At 39.1% G+C, this 20968-nt stretch overlaps 3 protein-coding genes across 9 annotated transcripts; 2 read left to right on the top strand and 1 right to left on the bottom strand.

Moving 5' to 3' along the window:
• Positions 1-5541, bottom strand: LOC113672291 (uncharacterized). Its single transcript, XM_089185782.1, has 6 exons — positions 5377-5541; positions 4596-4700; positions 4063-4483; positions 2690-2790; positions 1138-1254; positions 1-418 (listed from the first exon to the last, which is right to left on the bottom strand). Exons 1-6 carry the CDS (start codon positions 5438-5440, stop codon positions 156-158), a joined length of 1071 nt encoding a protein of 356 aa, XP_089041908.1. The 5' UTR covers positions 5441-5541; the 3' UTR covers positions 1-155.
• Positions 5542-8445: 2904 nt separating this feature from the next.
• Positions 8446-13345, top strand: LOC113672294 (uncharacterized). 4 transcript variants are annotated; one of them, XM_089183952.1, is made up of 7 exons: positions 8446-8867; positions 9698-10021; positions 10345-10786; positions 11374-11499; positions 11786-11833; positions 12170-12229; positions 12768-13345. In XM_089183952.1, exons 1-7 carry the CDS (start codon positions 8789-8791, stop codon positions 12775-12777), a joined length of 1089 nt encoding a protein of 362 aa, XP_089040078.1. In that variant the 5' UTR covers positions 8446-8788; the 3' UTR covers positions 12778-13345. The 4 variants fall into 4 exon arrangements, with proteins under 4 accessions (XP_089040078.1, XP_089040079.1, XP_089040077.1 ...); XM_089183953.1 differs by having other exon boundaries at positions 8659-8867; positions 10492-10786; positions 12827-13026; XM_089183951.1 differs by having other exon boundaries at positions 8660-8867; positions 10360-10786; positions 12827-13026.
• A 260-nt stretch (positions 13346-13605) lies between these two features.
• Positions 13606-20912, top strand: LOC113672303 (uncharacterized). 4 transcript variants are annotated; one of them, XR_016180201.1, is made up of 10 exons: positions 13606-13942; positions 15914-16549; positions 17078-17455; positions 17975-18395; positions 18872-18985; positions 19654-19704; positions 19840-19877; positions 20004-20051; positions 20138-20191; positions 20704-20912. XR_016180201.1 is itself a non-coding variant. In XM_027188576.2 (9 exons), the coding sequence occupies exons 1-9, from the start codon at positions 13870-13872 to the stop codon at positions 20711-20713; spliced, it is 1785 nt and encodes a 594-aa protein (XP_027044377.2). In that variant the 5' UTR covers positions 13606-13869; the 3' UTR covers positions 20714-20912. The 4 variants fall into 4 exon arrangements, 3 of the variants coding, with proteins under 3 accessions (XP_027044377.2, XP_027044378.2, XP_089040076.1); XM_027188576.2 differs by lacking the exon at positions 19840-19877; XM_027188577.2 differs by lacking the exons at positions 19840-19877; positions 20004-20051.
• Positions 20913-20968: the final 56 nt, after the last annotated feature.

Genomic DNA, 20968 nt, shown 5'->3' on the forward strand with positions numbered 1-20968 from the left:
GGCTTTGAAATATGGATTCGAGCCCGCAAAAGTTACAAGAAATTTTGAGAATTGGGCCCATAGTAGCCATAATCGAAATTTTGTGGGTGATGTTTCCTGGCGCAACAGGTGAACAATTATTTTGTGATACTTGTTTTTAGCAACTTGTGACATCATCAGTGACAGAGAATATGACTCCAAATGATCCCTAAGGTCAAAAGTGCATTCACTTGAGTGAAGTATGTTGTTGATGCCGCTGGTGATGTTGATACCGCTGGTGTTGTTGATGCCGCTGGTGTTATTATGGTGTTTTTTAACGACGTCCCTCTATTGATAATTTCAACGGTACTTGTTCTGGTGGTGAATAAAGTACATCGCGTTGAGACGAGGTGATGTGATGACGTCAAAGGTGTTACAAGCGTGAAAGGCGAATTGTTATCTATAACAGGAGAAATAGTAAGAAATTCGTTAAAAGAAAAACAGATAAAAAACAGAGACGAAATGATCTGACAAGGAAAAAAGGCAACGAGTTAAATTCAGAACTTTTAAGTTCAATATTTCAAAGTTTCTTTGTTGGGCCGAGGTATTTGTATAACAGGTAACGGCTGTCATTTTCAGGAATTAAAAAGAATCTGTTATAATCAAAGATGATTTTAACAGGGTGTACGTTTTGACTAGCTTCAATGAACGGAAAATTTGAGTGTATTTCTCTCACTTATAACCTCAGTTTTCATTCAATTCCTTCCACGATGACACACGATTATGGTCTACCGTCTTAAACTTGTTCAGTGAAAGTTTATTAAAGGAAGTATTAATATGAAACATCCCACATTTGACCCAGTGCCTAGAGGGCCTAATTTGTTTTAACATTTTCTCCGGAAATGAAAGTCCTTCGCATCGTCGGAATGAACTTCTGGCGCTGTACAGAAGCTTGGTAACATACAATTGCCTTCCGTGTCTATCAGCCGTGACTCGTAAAATCACTAGATTGAAAAAAACTGATGATAGGTACAAGACTTATGGAATAGAATCACTAAACTAGATAAATAAGCTGAGATGTCAGTAAAAAATATGATACACTTGGGCGAGAGTGAAATGTCCGGTTAAGTTTGTATTAATCTACTTTTTTCAGGGAAATGCCAACTTATGTCAACTTACCACACTGCTTACAGGTCAGCGGACACTTTTGCCTTACATGTAAATATACACTACAATATTCTGCCCATTCGGGACAAGTCGAAATCTCATCCTGACACAGAGCTGATGTCCTACCGCCTGCAAAGAGGAAATTAAGGAATTTTTGCAATTTTTAAGTGATTCTGTACTCATTGTCCAACTAGTAAAGACTCTATGGGGTCTTGGAAAGGAGCCCATTTCAGCCACAAGGCTCTTTCTATGCGGGTCTCCTCTGATTTAAGAGTTGTAATCTCGTTAATTGGAGTTCGTACATGGGGTTAGAAAAAAGAGAAGAGGTTGTAGGATTACCAGAGGATTGCGAAAAAAGAAGGTCGGGGTTCTGTTTGAAAGGAGATGTTTCTGATGTATCAAAAGTAAATTGTCGTAACGAAATCATTCTTTTTCGTAATCGTATGTTTCGGTCATGCTCTTTATGCTTATCGTAAAAAAAAAAAAAAAGGTTATCGAATTATGCAACGACATTTGCAAGAGTCCGCTTGAGTGTCATTAGTGTGATATAACAACGGAAACTTCAACCAATGGAGCTAAGAGCGCATTTCGTCCACAGTAAAATATAGACACTCTTAAGAGGGTTTTCCTTCCTTTGTCTTGTATTCTCTGTACGTTTAATTGTTATCATTGTATTGACAAGTATGTCATTGATGTGGTTTTGTCAGCAATAAGCTTAAGGCTATGTGTCTTTCTTCGGTAGCCTTTCTGATCTGATTTTAGAGTAAACAGGAGTTTGTTTTATAATAAACAACACAAAAGATAAATGCGTTTGAGGCATAAATTTATCTCGAGATAACACAAAGCTCTCAGTCTTTTTGGCTCCAAGTGATTGATATTTCTAGCGACTGACTTCAAAAGAATTCCACACTTTTACTTCTTAAATGAAACTATTTCATATGTTATGAGAAGCCATAAAACTCTCAGTTCATGCCACTACGCGAAAATCTACAGAAAAATGCTCCTAAGACGGGACAAAACTTGTGGCACGAACTGAGAGTTTTGGGGCTGCTCGTTCCTTCTAACCAAGGTCTAACGCTCGAAAAGTCAGCTTTGAAACTCTTTGCGGTGGCCACTTTACGTTATCAACTCAGTTCGTGATACTAAATTACACTGTTATACTCTCTCACCGACGCAGCTTGCAACAAAGTTTCTTTAGAAACTTACTCCCCTTGAAACAAAACACAGATTGGTACAATTTGTGATTTTCAGATACATTCCATGTAAGCCTAGCAAGCCTGAAATTGCTCGGGAATGTGATCCGCCTTTTCATAAACAGCAAATAAGGTCACGAGAAGGAGATAACTCTTGCCCGACTTGAAATCTTGACCAAAAGCTCGAGAAAGTCGTACGATAAGTAGCTGCGATATTGATAAATTATCTTCAGACGAGTTCAACAGTCAGATCTTCATCTTGAGTAGGGAAAGATTTTAAAAAGAGGACAGCACGACAGAGGAAAAATGTGTAGGATGGTCTGCGGAAATGACTATGGGCAATTTTGGGGTAAATAATTATAGATACGTACCTGCCTTTGCTCGTTGGTTCAGAGGATAAATAAAGAATAGCAGGAAGAAGGTAAATTGCGTAAAATCCATGAATTCGGTACTTCTGATATAAGTCAGTTGACTTTATAGCCTAATATTCTACCTTGAGCTGAAATTTCCCATGTAAGCTATTTTCAGACAGAAGCCGAGGTAGTGATGGAGAGTATTATATTTCGAAGGGGTAAATAAAGGTATCAAGGCGCATGATAAGAGCCTGGATCTAGTGTGGTTGCCAAGTCAATGTTTTCTTGATCAATGAATGAAGGGGTAAGTTTCTAAAGAAACTGTGGTGCTGCGTCGGTGGGAGAGTATAGAAGGTAATTTAGTGTTAACAACTGGGTTGAAAACGTAAATTAGCCACCGTAAAGAGTAAAAAAGCTGACGTTTCGAGCGTTAGCCCTTCGTCTAATCGCTCTGACGAAGGGCTAACGCTCGAAACGTCAGCTTTTTTACTCTTTACGGTGGCTAATTTACGTTTTCAACCCAGTTGTTAACACTAAATTACCTTCTTTTCTTGATCAATATATACTTCTGCCTCGCCTTATCTTGGCTTACTCCTCCTTAACTTTTTAGCTCTCGGAAGTATTTGAAACGTAACATTTCCTTATAGGTTTGATTTGTTTTGAAGGAAACAAATGATGAGAATTGATAAAGTCATCTACTGAACAGTGGTTTGCTTATATATTAGCAAATCCGCTATTTAACTAATCTTCAGAGTAACTTTACGAGTGACAGTTGTGAGGAAAATTTATAAATAACAAAAATACAAATATAAATAGTAAAATTGTTAACGGAATGGAATTGAAAAAACGTTTATATGTAACATCAATAAAAGCTGTAAGGGAAGTTCAAATATCATACTTTTAACGGAAAAGTTTTACATAATCTGATTTCAGATGTTTAAAAGATTTATATCTACCAACTGCTTTGCTTGAGCTTGGTCTAAACGGCGTGTCACGCATTTTCCGCTTTCAGTTTACTATTTATATCAAAAGGTTACTCTATTAATAACTCTAATTTTGGATATTCTGAAAAGCAATCCTTTGAGAAAAAGATTCCATGTGCAAGCGAGGACAATCTTCAACTGATTAGTGCTGAATGTAATCCGGGATTTCACTAGTCAAGGACACTTGCGCCTCAGAGGCCAAACTAAACCCAAACGTGCCTTGGTTACTTGCGGTTCTGCGTGTCTTAGGCGGCTCACTTGTTTTTTACCGTGTGTTCTCGCGGGCTCTTGATGACAATACCCTTTCTTCTGATTGACTGTTGTGTTTTCTCTGATATTAGTTTCACGACACTTAGTTGAAGTGCGCTCTCATCTTTTCAATATTATCTCTGTCACAAGAATGCATACATCCGTGAGACTGTCAGAATCATCAAGATGTTTGCTGATGATCCAGCTGTTCTGATGGCAGTATTTTGTTGTTTATCTCCGTCTTCTTCACAAATATTTGGCTCTGACGTATAATCAGTGGTTTCTGTTGGAAGACTGGTGGAGCCTGGTAAAACTTCCCCCGGGCTTTGAGCCGTGGTGAAGTCATTTAAATTTTGTGTCTGTGACACAAGGTGACTAGCTCGTGTTTGTGTAAGACTGCATGAAAATGCTTTCGATGTTTGCGTTCGAGATGGAACTTGTAATAGCGAAGTGGCGATTTGTTCAGTAGCCAGGCTACCAAGCGCAGCCATCGAACTTTGCAGTGTAGCGAAAGTGTGCGGTGTAGCTCCGGTGGGTAGGCTTTGCGTTGGAGTTACGGACAACGAAGGATAAATTAAGGCTGTAATGAAAATAGATTAGCTTGATGAGTATACTGGAAACAAAACCCTAAAAGCCTTACTAAAATCATGCATGCATGATCTTGATAACTGAGCGTGAAAGAAATAACATACCGCATTGATTACAGGTCCGTGGACACTGCTTCCTGACGTGGTCGTAACTACCGCAGTAACTTGCATGATCAGAGCACTTGTCAAGTTTATCTTGACATAGTGGTGCTGAAATAATAAAACACTATTTTAGAACCTATTTAAAAGGATAAATGTCAAATGCACAAAGGGAAAATGATTTTTCAGATTTTATCGCGAGGCTACGGTTTCGAGGCAACCTTGCAAAAAATTCCAGTGAAACAAAAGAAATAAAAAGCTTGAGGATATTTCTACGCGCGCTATTTTTACTGCATTGACGCAAAGTTGAAAATATTGGGAAAATCTTTCCGAGTAGGGCGAACAACGCGCCTACTTCTAAGAAATATCGAAGTTGTAGAGGAAGAGGGACCCCTCCCTTAATTGTGTCATCACGTTTCCCCCCTTAATTGCGTCATCAGGTTTCCTTTCGGAACATTGTTATAATCGAGTCAATTAACGATGCATGTCCACTTATGGTATCGATTGTTACAGTAATTCCGTCGTAACGATCGCATTTTAACGAGTTTGATGAAACTGCGAAAAATCCCCATTATGACAGTTTTTTTTATCATCGAACCGTCCCGTGCAAGTGTAAATTGTCATTGCATTTACTGGAAAACAAAAGATAGGTAACGGAGCGGAAACAGGGCGTGAAAAGATTTTCCCAAGAACAAAGAGAAAGTGTATCTTTCTTAGTACGATTATTCTAAACACCACTGGAGATGCATGGATAAAGTTCGAAATGCGTCTGAAATCTGAGGCTTACCTGCTACTGTGAGGTGAGCTGAATAAAGGGATATTACAAAGAAAGCAAGCTTGGCCAGTTCCATTTCTAAGCCACAGCACTACAAAGAAATCGATCCCCCTGTTGAATTAAAATGGCTACACCGCTCTCTGTAAAAAAGTTTCTGGGGCGTTTGAGCTGAGATCATTTATATTTTATTGCATGTCACACAAAAGCTTTTAAAATAGTTGTGAGCTTATGACGTCTTTCGGAAGTGGTTTTTATTTCACGCGCGCACAAGAAATTTCACGAATTCCTTAATATTTACCAGTAACAGTAAAAGATAGTGATGCGGATTCTTATACTTTGTATTTTTTGTCAAAAACAATATGATATGAAAGAAATTGATGTACGCACAAGAAATTTCAAGAATTCCTTCGGTAGTGTTCACCAGCAACATTAAAATATAGTGTTGCGGATTATGACATACTTTTTATTCATTGTTGAAAATAACCAGTAAAATAAAACAAAAAACAAAAAAAAAATTGACAGAGAGACATTCTTAGGGTCAAAGCGATTATGAAAGAAGAAAGGGTTCATTTAACGTTAACACTTTAGATATGGCTAGTTCTAATCCATATTATTGGATTGAAAAAAATTCAATTAGTATTTCGTTAATTATGGAAAATTTAAGTTCTTTTTTTTCTGGTTTGCGCGGAGTGTACAAGGGGAGATAGAAGGTTCGAGAGTGTTCACCGTTTTTTCTAAACAAGACAGACTGAGGAAAGAGACGTGCGCTCGGTCAGATTGCCATCTACATTTCCTTGAACAAACTTTTGTTTATGTCTGTGTTAGTGAAGTGAAGGTAGTAAGTGATGTGGAGTCTGGCGCTGGTTCGCTAGTCACACCATTCAAGAACGAGGAGATAAATATTAGAAGTTTTTTCTCTATTTTTTTTTCTCAAGGAAGTCCGACCTCTTCCCACAGAAAAACAATAAAAATGCCTTTGTAACTTAATCAACAAACTTAAAAGCTAAAGCTCAATTGAATGCGTTACAAAAGTGCTTTTAGGTCGATGTTACTTAAGAGAAAATATCTGACTTTTATTTTGTCTCGACTAGAGATAATGAAAGAAATTATTTATACTCCATGAAATATTGGAATTTGGCTAACGCAAAAGGTTATAATGTAGCCGCATATCTGCGGGACCCAGTATGGAAGCATAAGCTTACTTATCTCGTAGGATCTTAATGTGTGGGTTGGGACAATCCTCTCATTATCCGAAATACGCCAAATCAATGGGGATTAGATGGAGGTCCCTATTAGCGTGTGTAATATTAAAGATTTAGCGATACAATAAAGTTTTGAAAGACGACACTTTCCGATGACCCCAAATCAGAAGTTTGATTGAACTATGTTTAAAATTAGTCCATTGCTTTTCCACGATAATGACGAGCATAATAGAATGAAGATGATATAAAATGTATTATCATGACATGAGGTGACCGATACAAATAAGCTTCAGGAACATTTATCGTTCGTTTGCCCCCTCAAAGACAAATTCCTCTCGCGCCATTCCGTTGAAAGCTCTGAGAAGACTCTGGACTGTTGGGTTGCTGTGAATGGAAAACGTTAGCGACAGAGCTACTCAATACGTTTCAACCAACTTGCGCGCCATAAAAGCCACTTGAATTAATGGTATGACGGTTTTTGAGAGCAAAGAATACCGTCTACTGAAAGTTATATCATTCATAATTTGAAGGGGCTATTTCCTGTAAGATTGAAAATGGGTATGTTTGTGAACTTGCCACCTATGTACTTCAAAAAAGAGGGAAATACTTATGACAATAAAAGTTTCCTCTGTCGGGTTCAAAAGGCTTCAACTTTCCCACGGCTTGACAAGAGAAGAGTCTCGTTAAACAATCGCTATCAGGAAAGGCACTGAGAACGAAGGTCAATTGGAAGTATTAGTGTCACCGGTTAAAAATGGAAACGGAAAGACGAAAACCGCATAGGAGTGGGTGGCGGAAAGGCGAGGAGCAGAAGTCTAGAGATGATCCTCTTCAGTGATACGTCTAGAGAAGTCTACATTACGGGGATTTAGTTGTTTGTCGTTCATCATTGGGATGGGCTAAGGAAGAGGACATTTCTCATGTAGAGTCACGTTTGCTCGCTCATTTAAGGCAGTAACAAGGGTCTTCCATTGATCAGTCTATTTTTTTCTTAATGCGTTTTAGCTGTAGTCATAGTATATGCCGCTCAATTCTGCCTCTACACTGCGCCGTCGTGCGCGCATTCTCCAACAGTCTCTTGGGAGGCTGATGAAAACTGATTATTTCTGACCTTAGCCGGGCTGATGCGATTGGTACTACAAAATGTAGTTAATCTAGGGCGGTGGATAGGTTATCACGACCTTAACTAAACCGAGCGCTGGTTGAGTTCCATTGCAAAAAGTTGTCGCTAGAAATGATAAAATTTTCAAGCAGATGTAAGGTTATTAATTTTATTTACAAATACCGTATCACGCAACTAAGTTTGCGTGATTTAGCAAAGAAAATTAAATGCTTAACGGACTGGCTTTAAGAAACTTTGATGCCAGTCCGCTAGGCATTTTTTAAATTCGTGAGTGCTCAAACACAAAGTTATTTCGAAGTAAACAACTTTATAGCGCGTGAGGGATCTGATAAGAGTATCGAAGGCTTAGGAAAAAATACACAAGACTGTTGATTTTGAGTAGTTTTCCTTGGCAGTGAAAATTGAAGGTTGTAGCGCGAGACGAGCGCGAAGACCACGGGCGTAGCGAGACACCAGCTTAAGTCTTGTCCCTTTCGTTCTCCTCACAGCCCTCGACGCCTGTCTCGCAGGTTAAAAGATTATGATGTGTTTTTCTTTTAGAAGCCCACTTGTCTAAGAACCTGAATCATCAATTTCTTGACCAAGCAGACTTGTCAAGGCGGAAATGCATCTAAGGGTGAAGGGGAAATCAAATTTTGTTGACAACTTTCTTTCACAAGTCTTGTGTGCTTTTGTGAGTGCTGAGTAAATAGTGTTGACACCTGTCAGGGAAAACATGTCAATGTATTTTCAGCTGATTACCTGGTCTCAGTTCGTACACTTAGCTGGCCCTCGCAAATGATGGACTTACAAGCTTTCATTAACCACAATTTTTTCCTTTCGAAATGTGCGTTTTAACCTGTCTTCGCGGGAAGAAGATATTTGCTCAATACGAAGAACTAACTCAAAAAACTTATTACATAAACAGAGTTAGGTTTGTTTTCATCAATTTGAAGCACGTGAAAGACCACCCTGAGATTGATCTGACATGATACTTGACTCAAAAAGCGTTATCAACATTTCATTTGGCCGCGATTGGGTTGCTTAGAAGCTACAGAGGGTGACATTTATCGAAAGTATTTCTGAGTGGACTGATAAAGTACGGTTTCTTTCTGGGAGAATGCTGCTGCCACATGAACAATTTCTTGGCTTGTTCATGTCGTTTCTTCTGATAGATGGCGCATGGGCAACTGCGACAGGTATTCCGACGCAAAATTTTTTATCTCTGAGTTTGACAAACTAGTAAAATTAGGGTTGCATTTGCATGCTGAAAGTTACCGATGTATTGTAATAAGGTCTTACTGAGTTATTTTAAAAGAAAGTTGATTTGAAAAGACTTGGAAGTAAATTAAATCTTTAAAATTCCATGGCTGTTTACAGAAGAAAAGCGTTATTGAAAAATAAACCGGCCAGGGCGCATCCTTTAGTATCGTTGAAAAATTTTGCCAAATATAGCGAGAAGGGCACATGACGGTCAAAAACATTACCACCGATAATGAGTCATACATATATGTCGACAGATTCTCTTATTCAATCAGTTCACTTTGGCTAAATTCAAAACACGCGACATAATTGTTCTCTAAAAATTATCAAGTTTTTTCTTATTTGGACATGGTGACTTAGAAAAATAAAAAAAAAGAAAAAGAAAAAGAAAAAGAACACTTCCTTTGCTGGTTGCAACGTCTTTAGGTAGGATAGAATGTATTCACTAAATAACACATGCTGCAGAACAATTTGGGAAGCGAAGATCAAAAAAACAAAATATTATTCTTTCGAGGTTGAGCTAGCCCTTTAATGTTCCAGGTTAATTGTACTGTCTTCTAGTACATGGTCTATACGGATTGTACCGAGTGGCCCAGGCAAAATCTTTGCTATATCAGGGTAAAATCTCCGTCTATGGGACGATCTACTAACGTGGGAACCGCATATGGAAAATTGAAATCATCACTTGTGTAAATAGACCCAAGAATTGCTTCCCTACTTTCAACTTCGTTAGGCCTTTATTTTAGCTTTTATTGTGATTTTTTAGGAATCAAATACTTTTTGGCAACTTGTCCTGGACAGAACTGCGATTCAGTTTGTGCAACATTTGGTTTTCAATGTGCTAAAACGGGGCAAAGCTTTCCAGGTTCATCTGCTTTACCCATATTCGAATCTCTGGGAATTTCGTGCAAAACTATCAACGGCAGCGAACAATATGAAAGTGAAGAGCACCCTTGTTACTTTGCGGAGTCTCACGTCACGAAATGGGTTGGAGTATGCGTCGGATTTAAGGGTATCCCTGGGACCATTGACTGTCACACAGCCAACAACACTTACATCCGCAGGTTGTGTCCATGCTTTGATCCTACAGGTAAGTTGGTCTGCTTTTTTTTAAACTGATGCAATACTCTCTATCGTTCATCATTATTTTAGCTTAAGTTCTTGTTAGTCATATTAAGAGGCTCTCTCTACCAATTACCAATAAAAGTTGGTTTAACTACCAACGTGTCAATTTGTGAACTAATCTAGAAATATCCAAGGCTTCGTACGTTTGGACGGTCCAGTATTCTAAATCCAAACTTTTGAATAGTGAAGCGGTGGATCTTGTTTCTTTCCCAAAAGCTACTCTAAGCCCCAATATATCAAGTAAACCACCATCTAAAATAAAACGTTCCACGAAGAAATTTTCCCCAGTGTCCCCCATTACAGGAGGACGTTTTTCCACGAAAGCACCTCCAACTGCGACAGAACCTTCCAGTGCTCGAAGAGCTCCAACTACTACAGAAGCTCCCACCACAAAAAGAGCTTCAGCCACGAAAAAACCTTTCACTCCCCACATAGCTCCATCTAAAGCAGGAATTTCCACCACAAAAAGAGCTCTTGGTTCTATGGAACCTTCCGCGAATCAAAGGACATCTGCTGTAAAATCGCTCATCCCAGAGGAACGAACCGGAAAACCAACAGAGGACACTAAGAACACTTCATCGGGAGCGAACCCTCCAGAACAGCAGATAGGAACAAGCGGCGATGCTGATAGAACAGCTCTTATTGTTGTAGCAGTTATTGCTGCTGTTTTAGCGCTCTGTCTTTTGGGATTAGCAGTTATTTTCATGAGGAATAAGAGGAAATTTATCAGGTATTTTCGATCAAATACGTGTTGGTTAATTTACGTAGTTCTCTCTTATCTCCAACTTTGATTATGTTACTGGTCGTGGACAAATGTCAGTTTAATGCAGAACGTAATTTACCCTTGATATAATGAGCTTATTACGTCTCAAACCATCGTTGCTGGTCCTCAGAAACGTGAGCTTAAAGGACTGCAGTTCAAGAAGGGGATATAGCAGTAAATTCATAGCACAACGTTATAATGGTAAATTGAGTATCTTGGTAAATCATAAGTATCTTATTATGACAGTTTCCACTGCGATCCTTTTGTAGATCCTTAATTGCTTTAACTTCTTCATTTGCATTTTTGGTCAATCCTCCTCTCCTTGATGTGTTTGCCCTGATCATGAAGGTAGACCATCGATTCATTTTTTCAGTGAACGACAATTTAAAAGGACCCGCTTTGAAAGAACTAAGAATATAGTGAAGTACTTTTTGTGATTGTTAACTTTAACGGCTCTTCTGTATTAAATTGTTCCAAACTTTTAAAGGCCACCTAACCAAGATAGTGGGTTATTTCCTATTGTAAAAATGAAATACAGATGTTTTCCTTCATAGTCAAAAAGAAGACACAGATGTTTATAACGAAAAGCTTAATGTCAAATTTAGCAAGAACAAGAGCGACGCAGTCTTATCTGATACGATGGATGGTTTAGCTGTTGATGAGACTGATCAAGAAAACAGGTAGGCGTATGTTAGTCATATTGTGACTTTCTATAACTGACAATGAAAGGTATTGAAATGTTTGAAATTTTTTTTGATATAAATATACAGCTACTGCGAATTGAGATCTGCTGACTGCTCACTACAAAACAGAAAGTTGAAGACTGATTCAGAGGAGAAAGAAAGATAATAAAAAATACGACGTTTCCTTAATAGCAAAACCAGTTTGATATGAATTGTGTTTATTGTCTTTAGCATTATTCATTTCCAGGAACTTAATTTTTCCATTGATATTGTTCGACTTTAGATATGCGAGCCTGATAGAAAAGTCCACTGACAACATTTTGTATGCAAGGTGAGGTCTTGGTGTCTTTTGCTGTTAGGGCTAATTAATTTTTGGTTCTACTTTGAGGTGAAGAGATTGCATTCTCATCGGGAAGATAGGGAGCATCGCAATGTAGGCTCCTTTTTCCAGCTTTATACACTTTTTCAGAATTTGTTTAGCCACTGTAGTCATGCAAATCACGAGTACCTCGAGCTATTCATAGATTTCAGCTCTGGTCTATTTGGATGGACTTCATAGCAACGAAATATTGATGTCATGCTATCCACCCCTCCCTCCCTCCCCCCTTCTCCCTCCACCCCTCCCTCCCTTCTTCACTTATCTTCTTCTTACGCTTCTAACTGTTAGCGTCACCGAAGAAAAGAATATTTGCTTTGTGTCCGGTAACAACAATCACGTGTACGACAGGTGAGGTGCATTTTTTAAAGAGTATCTCTCTTTTGACTTGATTAATCAGTTTGAACCATAAAATGCCACAGCGACGTATACTAGCTGTTGTGATAAAAACGATGAAAAACTGCTAAGAACGATGGATAAGCCTTACCTTTTCTAATAATAGTAATAAAGTCGCTGGTTTGAACCCAGCAGTAGCAAGAGGCTAAACAGAACTACCTAACTTTACAAAAGGAAACTGAAACGAAACCGACCGATCATAACTGATAATGACTTTGCTGCTTGATCTTTACTGCTGATACGATTACGACAAAGCTGATCGATTAGTTGTCAAGAAACAGACCTTTGAGATTCGCCTGACAAACAAGTCTCCTTTTAGCTCTAACGACGTCCTTCGCTAGGGTTGTCGAAGTGCACGTGTCACCCGGAAACATTTCCTTCTGGCACCACTCACCCCTACAAGATCAACTTAAATAGATTGCTTCACTCGTCCTCTACAATTGGGACCTTCTTACCTCTAAATTTATACGTATTTTATCTTCTATTGTTTTAGATTAGTGTAAGTTCCTTTTATTGAGCCGCTGAAGTTGAGGATTTTAAATCAATCAACAGTTGCAGAGTCAGCGCCGGTGGACCTCACTCAAGTCATCATTGACCCATCATTGTGTTCATGATCTGGCAACAAAATCGCACTAATCAAAACCGCTACTATACCAAATAATCAGCATGAATGTCGTGTGAGAATAATTTTAAGATTAGTTTATAGAAAATTACTGTACCCGAAAAGATACAATGAAAGGAGATAATTACAACTGTCTTTTGATGTATTTCCCTCTCTTAAGGGCGTTTACATTGTAAATACATTGGTAACCTTCCAGACATTGGACCTGGAAGCCGTAAGCTTACCTGAAGTGAATTTTTGCACTTCTCGTGTGCAAGGCTTTTCATGATCAGTCAGGGAGCAGTCGCCTTGAAACTTGCCAGCTCATTCTTCTTCTTCTACTTATGCTATAAAATATCACTTGCCTTTGTTCAGCATTCTGCATGATACGCAATCATCACGGTATGTTATACCATGAAATGATGTATTTCATTAGGATGCTTTTATAGAATAAAACAGGTGACTGATTTCCATATCAGGCAACCTCACTACTGATTAGTAAAAGCTGCTAAAGAAACTTGTCATGGGAAAAATGCTAAACGTTAAATAATCTCCACGATTAGTCTCCATGTTTGTTAAAAATCTGACATTTAGTCGTTTATCGAGTAAAACTTGTCATATCCCTGAGTGAAATCCCTTTTAGAAGGACAGGTTAGCTAATTGAATAGCTCTTATTATCCTTTTATCTCACAGGAAAACTATGTGCGTCACTTATTGATTTGAAGCAAGCAGAATATCGTTGGAATTAAGGCAGTAAAACTGAGTAAAAAGTAGCTCTTGCCAGGAGACCCTCTGTCTCTATGGATTTCCTGAAATCATAACACTTATCAGTAGAAGGCTGATAAGTGAACAAGGACCTTTATCGACCAATCACACGATCGTTAGACTCAGCCCGGTTACAATCAGACAGCACAAAGATAAACATCTATAACAGTAACCGTGTCAGACGAGCTTGTTTTTATTTTCTCGAATGAACGGTGAATAATCTGCTTAGATGGAGTTGTTTTATAGCTTGATCTTATTCGCGATGTCTTTCGATGCAGCTTGGTGTTTCGTTCACGTCACTGGTAAGTAAGATTTATCGTACTGTTGGTATCAACTGAAACACGTTTAGCTGAAGTTCGATGACGATGTCTCAAGCTCATGTACAACTTACCTCGACATTAGAAGAGTAGATCTGCCTTTGTGAACTGTGCCATTAACTTTAAACAGTTTGAGAAGAAAGAAATTTGAAAAAGCTTTATTAGCGATAAAAAAATACGTTTGAAACCCAAAGATTGGAACTTAACTTTTGTGTCACAGCCTGAAGCGGCGAGTGATGTTTCTCTGTTTAGGTTTAAATTGCCCCGATTGCCGATCTAATCGGTCCGGTGATTAAGAAAGGAAGGATAAACAAGGCTGATAAAAAGTATCAAAACCAACAACTAAGACTTTTCTTGCTAGCTTTTCGTAGAAATTACGAATTCCGTAGAGGTAACCAAAAGGACCTCTGACAGTTCAAATACTTTTAACCAGCAAGACATCATTGAATCTTTACAGGCTTTCACAGCATGTATCTCTCCGCGTCCAAAAAAAAAAAGGAAAGGAGAAAAACGCTGCATCTTTCAGTCAATGTGAGATTTTTTTGTTGGATTTTAACGCACACGGCGACAGTGAAATTTATGAGACAGTTGACTCGTAATGTTTCTGTGCATTAGTAGAATTTGAAGAAAAAAAACAGATGTGTGGTTTTGAAACAAAACTGGCTAAAAGCCATGGCAAACGCCAAACTGACACGAGGTTGACGGAGGCGCCAGAATATGGGTCAACCGTAAGTCAAGAGTTTCCGCTTACCACTCACGTATTTGGGCAATTTACCGTAGAATCATGAAAAAAAGAAAGGATTTAGACACGTTCGGTTATTGTGTAGGTTGATGATGACGCCCTTTCAGCACGAAGTATTGAAGTTGCATGTAAAGCAGGGCTTCTTTTGGAACGATTAAGTTCTTACCACTTCTAAATGAACAATTGACACTTAAGCCGTTTTAAAACTTATTAGTTTCTGACATGTCAGTGGTGGAGAAGGCGTTGAAATAATAACCTTATGTGTTTATGTTATAAATAAGAGCTATATCCGGTACATTGATCTAAATTTAGTCATACGGGTCCTACGGGTCCAAAGTAGTAAGAACATACTTTTCTTAATTCGATTTCAAGCGGATGGATTGATTTCAGATAAACCATGATACCATTTTGGTTACAATGTCTTTGCTGCAAAAATTTACTTTATTCTACTTCGGAATTGAGAAGAGGGGCACACTGATCGCAATTTTTCAATCGAAGACAGACAGACAGACAGATCTTGGCGGCTTTTCTTACCATACTATCATATTTGATATCTGGCCTTGTATTTTCTCCAATCAGTCATCGCACGGAAGAAATTCTTTAACCCTTTCACCCCATAGATTTAAATATCGATCTTTCCTGCCTATCCTGGCTGGAGATGCATTGAAGTAACTTGGTTCTTTCCCTTAAAGACAAGTTAACATCTGGCGTGTGGGGGCTGGGAGGGGTGAAGTTTTTCCTTTTCTTCTTCTTCTTTTTTTTGGGGGTGGGGGAAGAGAAAGGTACATGGTTTTCAGGGGAAAGGAGGGGGAATCAATCGTCGCCATGAAGGGCGATCACAAGAACACCCCAGAGACGTATGGAGGATCGGGTAAATTTTTATCGCCCCCCTTCCCCCTACCCCCCTCTGCCCCTTCCAGAAGATAAATAACGGCCGGTCCCTCAGAAATATGTAGGTACAGTGACTCCTCTGGTGTTCTTTTAGACCGCTTACGGTTAGCAAAACAGCCAATCGGGAAAAAAAAACATACAACAACGAGACAATGAGAACTGCAAGTAATTAATACATGTGCATAGTCCACAGAGCGAGAAAATGCGATTGGTTGTAACCAACCTCAGAGCGAAAAAAATTCACTAAAACTGAATTTACTGCAACGAATACATAGGAAGAGCAATTAAAATTTCCCTTTTAATGTATATTATTAATAATTCAGCTTCTTCTTCGTGGCCGGCGGGTTCGTATGCTCTACCGATGGCAAACTCGGGATGTCCCAATAGCAGCGGATTTACGTGGCATACAGGACACCGAACTGAGGAATTAGAAAACGATGGCAATAGAAACGCACATTCAACGAGCATTCACTTAAAAGCTAAGGTAGGAAAGCCAGACATAACGCAACACTTCTGCGTGAAAAACTCCACAGCGACCGATAAAGGAAAGCCTAAGTGGCCCAACGGAAAATACTGCATTTACAAGGAGGGCGCCTTCTGTCCTCAGGAATTTTACGAAGGCTTCGTTCGTTGGGATGACAACAACGAAAAAAACGGATCCAATCGAAATAACAAAGAAGGAAAACTTCCCGCAGGAGTTTACAACCAGGACACTTTGATATATTTTTGTTGTAAGACAACAGGGTCTGCTATCAAAAGAATAGCACTGCCGGTCATTAAGCCTTTTTATCTCATGGCGTTTGGGTCCACAACTTGTCAAGAAGTCCAGGGTGCTGTGTATTCGCTTGAATATGTGGTCTTTGATACCGAAAATACAGACAACATGGACAACAGGGTTTATCCTTTTCCCTATGGAGCTGATCGTAAGGAACCCACGGTTCACTATTGTTACTACAGAGGTAAGAAATAAATGAGGTTATAATATCTTTGTAATAGAACGCAGAATTAGTGCCTTTAAACGCTAATTCGCAACAAAAGATGTTACGAGGAGCTAATACGATTTGAGCCGCCTTCCCAGTTTGGGGCGCGAAAGCACACGCTCCCAACGGGCACACCCTCACTGTCTGGGTGAAACGCGCTCAGGCATTACAGTTTAAAGATATATCTTGAAGTCTTAATCTTAAAAGTAGGAGGATACCTTGGTATTATCGTTTCCACGTCATTATTTAAGTATTATCAACTTGCCTTGTGTTTTTTCCTGGAGTTTTTGTTGAGGGAAAGCAGGGATAGATGGTATTACAGCGACCTATTCGATGCTTCTGTTTTTCAGTATTTTGTTAAACAGTAAAGGCAACTTCCTAACTAAACACCTGTGCACAGAACGCATAGAGATGTAAGGGTTACTCAGGGTGCTGTTTATTCGATGCTTCTCTGTCTGAAATCACTTAAAGATAAATGCAATTTCTTACACTGACAACTCTCTATAGAATGCAAATGGAACTTAAATCAGGCAAGCGGAGAATTTTCCTCACCATATTTCCCAAGCAATTACCACAACTTTCAAGACTGTCAGTGGAACATTACTGCCCCCAGAGATCACGTGATAAGACTACAGTTTGGAGTCTTCGAACTCGAATCCAATCCTTCCTCGTGCGGAAACAACCGCTGCGGCTGCGATTATGTAGATATACGACAAGAGTCACTGAAAGGTGACTTAACAACGCTTGGAAAATATTGTGCAACGATTTCATCTCTGCCAATCATACAGTCATCGACCAATAAAATGATAGTTACGTTTCATTCAGATCACGTTGTAACAGCCAAAGGTTTCAATGCATCTTATACGACAGTACCGAAATTAGCAGGTTGGATACTTTTAGCTAATTAGCTGTTGATGTCATTCTATTTAGTTTAAAGATTTCTCCGCTTTAGAAGGTTCTTTGTCACTATGAAAGACAATAAAATGAGGTAAATTATACTTGACCCAGAGATGATCCTCACAGATGAGCTTTACCCGAAGGATAGAGAAAGATGTTGAAGTAAAATGTTTGCTGAATGTTGCAAATCACCAGAGAGCAGGCAAGCATTTACATCAATGCTGATTACTGACGGTTTTATATTCATTTTAAGGAAATCTCGAAAAAAAGCCCTCTGTACCCGCAACCGTTTCTTATTTTCCTTTCTAAGTAAAGATGGTTCTCAAGAGAAGTGTAAATCTGAAGCGACCCACAAATTCAGAACTTTTTCCTCCTTTGCATTTTCCTCATCTTCCACCGCTCGAGTCTCCGGCGTTGCTCTAAGTCCTGGTGGGTTCCTTACACTTCATCCCCTAATATCAATAAAATCATCGCCTGTAGCACTTTCAATTTTTTCATTCAATCTAGAAATGACATCCACAGCTTTAACGGAAACGTCTTCACCAATGTACAATACTTCAGAACCAACTTCTCCGAGAGTGAAAACAACTCAACAGTCAACTTCAGCGGCTACAGAAAGCAATAGTTCCTCATCACACACTGCACCATCAACAATAGAATCTACTGAAACAGCTCATAGTACGACCACTGAAAATACTCGAGCAACACTGAAAGAAAGGCGAATATCTACTTCACAAGTTCCATCAAGCACTGAGGCTGAATGGAAGTCAACTGGAAGTATTCATGATGTTAAATCGTACAGGAACGAAGAAATGCTGTCTCGTAAAGTCACGGGCGTATCGCTGAAATACGTAATTATCGCGAGCAGCTCTTTTGTTGTAGTGGTCTTTGTCAGTTTTCTTCTGGTTTGTCACCTTTGCAAAAGAAGGTGCGTGAATGAGTTCATTCTCCGTCATTTGATTAGATACCAAGGAGGGTACTAGGAGCTTCTTGTTACGTGTATCTGGCTCGGACTCTACTGAGTGAACCCGAGAAGACGTGGTTCCCCAAAAGGATTTCTCTATTTCATTTCATTTCTGAAGTGGAAGAAAGGATGAGAGACAATTGTGCCAAGAGTTTCGCTAAGAGCAGTAGGAGGGATGGAGGGTGTTTTTAAGTACAAGTGACCCCTTTTTTGTCCAGAAAAAGTGAAGAATGATACAAAAATCTGCATGCACGCCCCTGACACCCTGGAGAGTTGTATTTTTGTAATCAACTCCTCTGCTTCTATCCCTGAGTAAAGACAACTGATATGGATAGCATTATTCCTGTTGCTGTTGATATGATTGTCACTATATGTTGATCTTACTCCCACTGGATCAATGGCTTTATATATTAACCCATGTCATTCCTCTTCTTTCACAGCCATCGTTTTCGTAAGAGGCGCAACCATTCCCATGAAATAGTAAGATACAACAGTGTTAAAGAAACAAGCATATCCAGCACTCCACTGTCACCCATCAATATGTACGGAGACAGGTATGCGATAGTGCCACGGCTGTAATTTTCTCTTCCGCTGTCGAACTTATACGTCAAGGGTCATGTTAAAACCCAGGCTCAATCACTTTGTGTGCGTAAAGGTCCATCTGTACAATGAGTATTCCATTTTCTAAAGCATGAAACGGCGGAGAGAATTGCTCTTTCCCCTTTGCGAGATAACAGTCCATCGGAGGGCCATCACCTGTATTTCACCGTGTTTCCCTCGCAAATTCTTCGAAAATTCCAGTTTTTGAAGCATGAAGTGACTGTGAGTCTTGCTCGCCTCTTTTGCAAAATACAAGCCCATCAGCCCATCAAGCTATCCCCTGTGCTTTGTAAGGTTTCCCTAAAGGTTATTCCGACATTTCCAGTGTCTGAAGCGTTAAGTGTCAGAAGGTATTGTTATCTCCCCTCTGCAAGCTACCGGTCCATCGGCAGGTCTTTGCCAGTACTTCGCTAGATTTCTTGAACGTTTTCTAGCACCCATAATACCCTTTGGTGGAGAAATGCGCGATGACAGCTAAAGTTAAGTTTCGCCAAGTAGCACAATACATCAACTCCCTACTAGGGGTCGGCCCGGTACCTCTCGACCCACTTGCTACTATACGTCTCTTTAACTGTTAGGGGACTAACATTTCTGAGCTCCTAAACTTGTTTTTTCCCTTCAGTGGTGAAATGGAGGAACTGTTCTTCGAAGATAAGCAAAGCGATGACAACCGGTAATTTCCATTAATGTCAAATTCTCGCTTTGCAATAGATTATGTTTAATGTCTTCTTTGTTACCAAGAGCAAGTTTTTTTGCGTGTTTGCGATTTCAGGCGTAGCTTGAGCAATTTAATGTCCTTTTCTTATAGCCAATTGGTACTGAAAGACAATTTCTCTGCTCTTCAAAGTAAGCGATACGTTGCTTCAATTTATATAAGTTCATTTGTTTGATAATGTATGTGTAAAATACTTTAAGGAAGTTGAGGACTGTGTGAGAGATAATGTAAACATTATCTGAACCTTATTTTTTTAGACTTAAGTCAGAAAAAGGCCACCTGACTGAGAACCCTTTATATGAAGGGTAAGTTGATTTTTGGACTTATGACAATAAACTTATGATAATAGGTCCATGTCACACCGATGAAATTTCACTTCGTCTTATTTCAGTAACCAATATTCAAGTCACAAGGATCCAAGGACAGAAAATCGGCGTTATGAACAGTACGTTTACTTAGAGACCACATCCAATTTAATCTAACTTCCCAGAACCGGGTGGGAGAGTGCATGTGCCGCTACATATTTACACGTCTGCGAAGTTGTGCTAGATGGTTATGCGCGTATCGTGCTAAACGTTCCTCCGTCGTTGGGGGCAATTTTGGGAGACGCGTGGTCGTCTTAAATACTTTAGTACTCTTTTTTGCGCCTGTTTATCGTCATTATGGAGTATTATCTCACGTATTCGCTGTATACATTGTACACATTTGCAAAGCGAAATATTCGAAAAATATTCGCAAAAGTCAGTACTTGTCTTTTTTTCTGGCATTTCCCACTCAATCTGCCGGGTAGATGTGGTAAACTCTATCTGCATTGAGGCAGAGCTTAAATACTTTTTGGGGTTGCAATTAACCTCTTCATTAAACCAGTGATAAATTGTAGATAATTTACAAAATATCAAAGAAAAGAAGGTCAAAGGAAAAAATATTTACTGACACTTTTCTGTTTTTACTGTTTAGGTTGTTATAGAGACGGGCCTGAAGTGAACAACAAGACTTGGCTAAAGACATATGTGACAATTTCTAATTCACATAAGAAAGCTGGATAGCTGGATAACCTTCTTAGATAACAGGAAAGTTTACCTGTTTAGGCAGACAGAGTTATGTCTTGCTAATACTCCACGCTGCCACAGGATTTTAACAGTAAATAAAAAAATTTGAATCTTTAATTCTCTGACAACACAAACGTATCTATTCATTTTACATGACGGTGCTTTTTTTCTTC

Source organism: Pocillopora damicornis, chromosome 10 (genome assembly GCF_964200805.1).
Source record: "Pocillopora damicornis chromosome 10, jaPocDami1.2, whole genome shotgun sequence".
NCBI lineage: Eukaryota > Metazoa > Cnidaria > Anthozoa > Scleractinia > Pocilloporidae > Pocillopora > Pocillopora damicornis.

What these genes read in the sequence shown, in the direction of transcription:
- LOC113672303 (XM_027188576.2), top strand. Translation starts at nt 13,870, where the DNA reads ATGGAGTTGTTTTATAGCTTGATCTTATTCGCGATGTCTTTCGATGCA. An exon ending in GACAGTACCGAAATTAGCAG is followed by an intron (nt 17,456 to 17,974) that starts GTTGGATACTTT and finishes CATTCAATCTAG; the next exon opens with AAATGACATCCACAGCTTTA. An exon ending in AAGCAAAGCGATGACAACCG is followed by an intron (nt 19,705 to 20,003) that starts GTAATTTCCATT and finishes TTATTTTTTTAG; the next exon opens with ACTTAAGTCAGAAAAAGGCC.
- LOC113672291 (XM_089185782.1), bottom strand. Translation starts at nt 5,440, where the DNA reads ATGGAACTGGCCAAGCTTGCTTTCTTTGTAATATCCCTTTATTCAGCT. An exon ending in AGCTCACCTCACAGTAGCAG is followed by an intron (nt 4,701 to 5,376) that starts GTAAGCCTCAGA and finishes TTATTATTTCAG; the next exon opens with CACCACTATGTCAAGATAAA. An exon ending in GAACCAACGAGCAAAGGCAG is followed by an intron (nt 1,255 to 2,689) that starts GTACGTATCTAT and finishes TCCTCTTTGCAG; the next exon opens with GCGGTAGGACATCAGCTCTG.
- LOC113672294 (XM_089183951.1), top strand. Translation starts at nt 8,789, where the DNA reads ATGCTGCTGCCACATGAACAATTTCTTGGCTTGTTCATGTCGTTTCTT. An exon ending in CGCATGGGCAACTGCGACAG is followed by an intron (nt 8,868 to 9,697) that starts GTATTCCGACGC and finishes GTGATTTTTTAG; the next exon opens with GAATCAAATACTTTTTGGCA. An exon ending in GACAACATTTTGTATGCAAG is followed by an intron (nt 11,834 to 12,169) that starts GTGAGGTCTTGG and finishes TCTAACTGTTAG; the next exon opens with CGTCACCGAAGAAAAGAATA.